The following is a 5,526-nucleotide window of genomic DNA, read 5'->3' on the forward strand; positions in this document are numbered from 1 at the left end:
AAATAGTAGTACTCATCACTTATGATTTTATTTGTATATAGGATGCCAATTGTAAACAACAACCACTACTTGGACTTAGCTAAATTAGATTACAACAACTGCCAAGCTGTCCATCTAACAGAATGGAAAAAGATTCAAGAGTAAGATTACACAATTAAGTAATCTTTATCAGTAAATTTCATTTGTCTTTAATTTTATTTAACAATTTTATGATATAACAATTGAATTTGACAATAGATAAATATATTTTAGGTGGTACTCAAATTTGAAATTAGCAGAATTTGGACTGAGCAAAAACTCTCTGCTATTGGCATACTTTTTGGCGGCAGCCAGCATCTATGAACCTGAAAGGTCCCAGGAGAGGCTTGCATGGGCCAAGACCACTGCATTGCTTGAAACAATAGCATCCTATGTTACCGATGACGATGCTGATTCAAGAAAAGATTTCGTTACAAAATTCACTCAATGCTTTGACAAATGTGACAATTCTGTTGGATGGTAACTTTTTTTTCTTTTTACTTTTTTTTAATGTCACCTAAATTAATGGAACATGCTAATAATATCTAAAAACATTAGATATCTGCATGACCCCAATTTTTTTTATTAATCATACTTCTTCACACTTAGCTATCTTTGTTGTTTTTATGTAGTATATCGAACATTTAATTTTAATTTTAAAATTATTGTGTCAATTTAACATACTCTTTCTCTTATTGTCTAATGATATACATAGATATATATAAAATAAATGGTAGGAAGCTTTACTAAAATGTTTTTATATGTGCGGTGTGACAAACAAATATATATATATTTTTAACCAAAGATTTTGCATGCATATTAATAGTAATTATTCTTCTCCATAGTAATAAACATATATTTAGATATAATAAAAATATTAAAATATAATTAAATATTTAAATATGTTTTTTTATGAATGATTATATTTTTAGATTGATAGCATAGGTGATTTTATTTGGATTTTTTTAAATATTGGTAAGTACTCTAGTGTACTCTATAAATCTTCACAAATGTATACTGCATGTTGAAATTTAGATATTTTTTATTTTTTTAAAGTTATTTAGTTTTCGATACTTTCTATGAAATGAGTTCTGGAAAGTTGGAGGGATCAGCTACAGTGGTCCTTTCGCTTTTGTCGTTAGTTTCTAGAAACTGAACACATTAAAGGGTGGATTGAATGTTATCTGCAGGAGGTTGAAGAAGAATAGAATAGGACAGGAACTTGTTCAGACTTTGGTTGCAGATATAGATCAAATTTCTTGGGATATACTCGTATCTCATGGTCATGAAATTAGATATGACATGCATCATGCAGTAAGTATCTTTTTGTTCTCATGTATTTCCTATTACATGATTTATTATTAATGTCATTTAATTGATAAAACTTGAGAATTTATATCAGAAATTACAAAATTATCTTTAAGAAGAATAATAATCTATCAAATATGTCTATTTGACCATTGTAACAAATAGTACTTGAAACTACCCAAGTGGAAAAAAACAAAATGAAAATAGAATGTTGTAACGTAGAAATAGTGTAAATTTGTTATTATTATTTGATTATATTCTTTTTTATATAATTATTCAAAAAAATATTATAAAAATATTTGAATAAATCTAAACAAAAATAAAATAAAAAGTAATCAATAATAAGCTAATATGATTTTTAAATGTGTTATGTTTAGATTTTTATGTTTGATTTTTGTTTAAATTAATTTTCATTGGTTTCCTAGAAAGATGAATAGTAATTATCTTCCTAATAAGTATTTAATTTATATAGATATCAGTGCATCAACTAACTAGAACCAAACCAAATTACTTTTTTTAAAAAATCAATATTATTAAACCATGGGATTTTTTTTTTCTTACATGAATGTTACTAAAATTAAACAGTGGAAAAAATGGCTTTCAAGTTGGCAATTAGAAGGGAACAATTGCGAAGGAAAAGCAGGGCTATTGGTGCATGTAATAAACCTAAGCGGTGGACATTGGATTTCAGAGGAAGAGCTAAGCTTCAATCCACAACATCAGCATTTGCTCCAATTAACCAACTCAGTGTGTCACAAGCTCTATTCTTTCCAAAAGGACAAGGTCAGTGTGACACGGCAACCATATCCTAAGACTTTTCTTTTCATAGGTTTTGGTTTCTTTTTTCCAAAAAGAAAAAAAAAAAGAATTAAGCACCATATTATAGTTTTTCTCTCAGGACTAATAATACTCATGTTTCAATCACATTGCTTGTGAGCAAAAACAACTAAGTTATTGTCACTTATGTTAAGAGGTGAGGTGTTTAGCATTTAAGTATTGCGTAATTGAATTCCATTCCCCAACATAGCATCATCCTACACATACAATTTGTCGTGTAGTTTAGTGCTGCACTAGCACACAAAATATGAAGGAAAAAAAAGAATTAAATTGCTAATAAGTAAATGGCTTCATCATTAATTTGGATTGTATTTTGCATCAGGAAAATGAGCCTGGAAGGTACAATGTGAAGCACAAGATTACAACTTCAGAAGTAGAGTCTGAGATGAGAGAACTTTTGCAGTTGGTGTTACAAAAATCTTCAACTAATGACCTTGGTTTCAACATAAAGAACACTTTCCTGATGGTGGCAAAGAGTTTTTACTATGCAGCCTTTTGTGATTCAAGGACCATCAACTTCCATGTTGCTAAAGTTCTCTTTGAGAAAGTTGTTTGATGATGATCTTTAATGAAATGAGATAGGTTTGTAGTTGCATCAGTGTACAACTGTACAAGTGTACATGATCTCCATCAATGTAATATAAATAAATGAATAATAAGAAGTTGTCGTATTTCAATTTAACCAATGTTACAAAAACATAGCAAATTACACACCTACTTCAATTTTGACTCCAAAATAATACATCAGCTCCCATATGAGCAAATAGTCAAATACCACTAATTCAAATTTTCCTCTGTAATAATCAAACACATAATCAATTGATAACATCATTTCAGAAACTGCTTTTATTAAGAAATTTAATTACAATCGGAAGCCAAATTCCAAAGTAGTAGAGATAAGTTCTATAAAAAAATTTCAACACTATTAAACTAGAAAATTATATTTTTTCAATCGTATATCTATAAATTGAACATGTGAATAAGACTTGATTCTAACTCTCAACATTTATTTAAATGATCAATAACTTAATTACTAGACCAATCCAAGTTAATTCAACCATACTTATGAAATTGAGCATATATAAATAGTCTTTATACAGGTAATTGTAATTGTATATATAGCTTAAAAAGAAAAAAAAAAGAAAGGTTATTTCATAGACCTATTAAAAGGACAAGCATGCTTAGAACTACACCAATCCAAGTTGATAGTAGCTTACTATACTAACCCTATAAACAAAATCAAGTTCGATTAGAAAGATAGGTTAAAGGGGTCTGGGATGATGTTTATCAATTTATAGCATCTAAACTCTTCAGTATATATTAAAAAATATATATGCACGTAACATAACCTAAGTGCAAAAGAAAGCATTACGTATGCCAAACATATAACCCATTTGAGTCATTGACCCATGTTGAAAGCTAGGAGATTAGATTAGATAGTGGTGGTTTGAACAAATTTAGCAAGTGGGCTACTATAAGAGAAAGCACGTTATGTTGTTCTTAGAAATGAATAGATATCCCTTTAATTTAGACAACTTTGTCTAATGGAAAATGGTTTCCTTAGGCAATAATAATAATAATAAGAATGCATGGCAGACAAGACCACGTTTGGACACGTGACAAAGTGGGCGGAGCTATATATATATATATACCGAATCCTAGCTACATTATTATTTGTAGATTTTTTGTGCTAAAAAATATTGGAGAATTATTAGAATTTATTATTTTTTATCATCAGTTAATCATTAATATTTAAAAATATGTTATTAAAATATTAGAATAAAAAAATTAAATTAAAAAAATTAAATTGATCAATAAGTGATAATAAAAAATAATAAATTATAATGACTCTGAACATTTCTCTTTCTTTAACATTGCAGAAAATATCTAATACCTAAACCAGCTATACCCATATAGGTTTAGTTTTGGGTTTAATAATTTGATCAAATCACCAAATAAATCATTATTGCCTTGTATGGTAACAGGAATATTAAAGTAGGGGACATGACCCATAAGGTTGGTGCTAGCAATATTGCCCTATATAGATAACTTATGACAAATAGAATAGACAACATAAAAAGGATGAATTACAGTACAGAATGATAAGTTGAAAAAGAGAAGCAAATAGTGAATACTAACAGTACTTCAACTTTGGCTTTATCTCAGCCAACATTGTGAGGGTGGTGGAGAAGTTGTTAACACTAGTCTAACAACTTGTTTTCAATATTTTAATATTAAAGTTGGTGGAGTAGTTCAGAAAATGTAACTATTTTTGTGTTATTGTACATGTAATTAAGCTAATTTCAACTAAGCTGGTCCACACATGCCTAAATAGTAAATAGTGCAAACAATAGAATAGAGCTTGAGTTATGAGCTAATATCGTGATTTTTTGAAACAATAATTCTATGTTATTGTAATGCAATATATATTTATATATTATTAGAAAATAAAAAATTTATGGTATTAAAAAAAGAAAATTTGTATAATTATTTTTTTATTTTCTATAGTATTTCCTAGTTTGATGGACTAAAACTAATCTATCGCAGATTTAAACTCTATTTAAGAGTTATCGTTAATAGAACAAATTGATTGAAAATTTACAAAATTAAAATGATGTCTATGAACAAACTCTCCATTAATGGTTACTCTGTATAAGTAGTAATCAAATAACATATACTTCCCTGTGACTAACCTTGAAATTAAATACATTCTGTTTATAATAAATTGGAATAGAAAAAAATCAAAAGAAATAAGAAAAAAATGAGAACTTGAGTGGGAGAAAATGACAAATACGAAAGTGAGGAGAATAGTGACATAGAATGAAATTAAATAAATAAATACATTTTTTTTGTCATTGTTATATTATACATTAAATAAGGTTAGTAAACTTTTTTTTTGTTGTGTGATGATATAGAATGTAGTGGAAGAATTTAATTATCAAATCTTGGTGTAGTATATACAACATGTAAAATTTCTTTCGAAATACATTTATAATAGATATTATATAAATAGTTTTATTTTTTCTTTTTTTTTTTCTGTAAATGCTGTTATATTTCATATAAAATATTTTTTAAGAACACCTAACTAGCATTTACAATATATCTCCCTTAAATTATCTTCATAAGTCATATCACCATCCATCATGAAAAATTGAAAACAGATCATGAGTCTGAACAAATAAGTAGCAAATGAATAGTGAAAAGTATAATAAGTTTTGAAATTAATAATGTAAAGTATATAGATGCGTTATTATTTGAATGGTTGGAGTGTCAACTGATAGGTAAGTGAAGGTAAAACAAACAAAATACATAATTGACAGAAGACAATACACACTTACCAAAATAATTATTTAGATAAGTTGG

General features: G+C 27.5%; 1 protein-coding gene across 1 annotated transcript in view; it reads left to right on the plus strand.

Moving 5' to 3' along the window:
* Positions 1-2,845, plus strand: part of LOC107493023 (ent-copalyl diphosphate synthase, chloroplastic) — a 7,012-nt gene extending 4,167 nt beyond the window's left edge. The window contains exons 11-15 of the mRNA XM_016114105.3: positions 42-140; positions 253-498; positions 1,209-1,332; positions 1,912-2,109; positions 2,486-2,845. Of these exons, the coding sequence (XP_015969591.3) occupies positions 42-140; positions 253-498; positions 1,209-1,332; positions 1,912-2,109; positions 2,486-2,719 (901 nt within the window). The 3' untranslated portion in view covers positions 2,720-2,845. The remainder of the gene's footprint in view (positions 1-41; positions 141-252; positions 499-1,208; positions 1,333-1,911; positions 2,110-2,485) is intronic.
* The last annotated feature ends 2,681 nt before the right edge of the window (positions 2,846-5,526 follow it).

This window comes from Arachis duranensis, chromosome 6 (genome assembly GCF_000817695.3).
Source record: "Arachis duranensis cultivar V14167 chromosome 6, aradu.V14167.gnm2.J7QH, whole genome shotgun sequence".
Lineage (NCBI taxonomy): Eukaryota > Viridiplantae > Streptophyta > Magnoliopsida > Fabales > Fabaceae > Arachis > Arachis duranensis.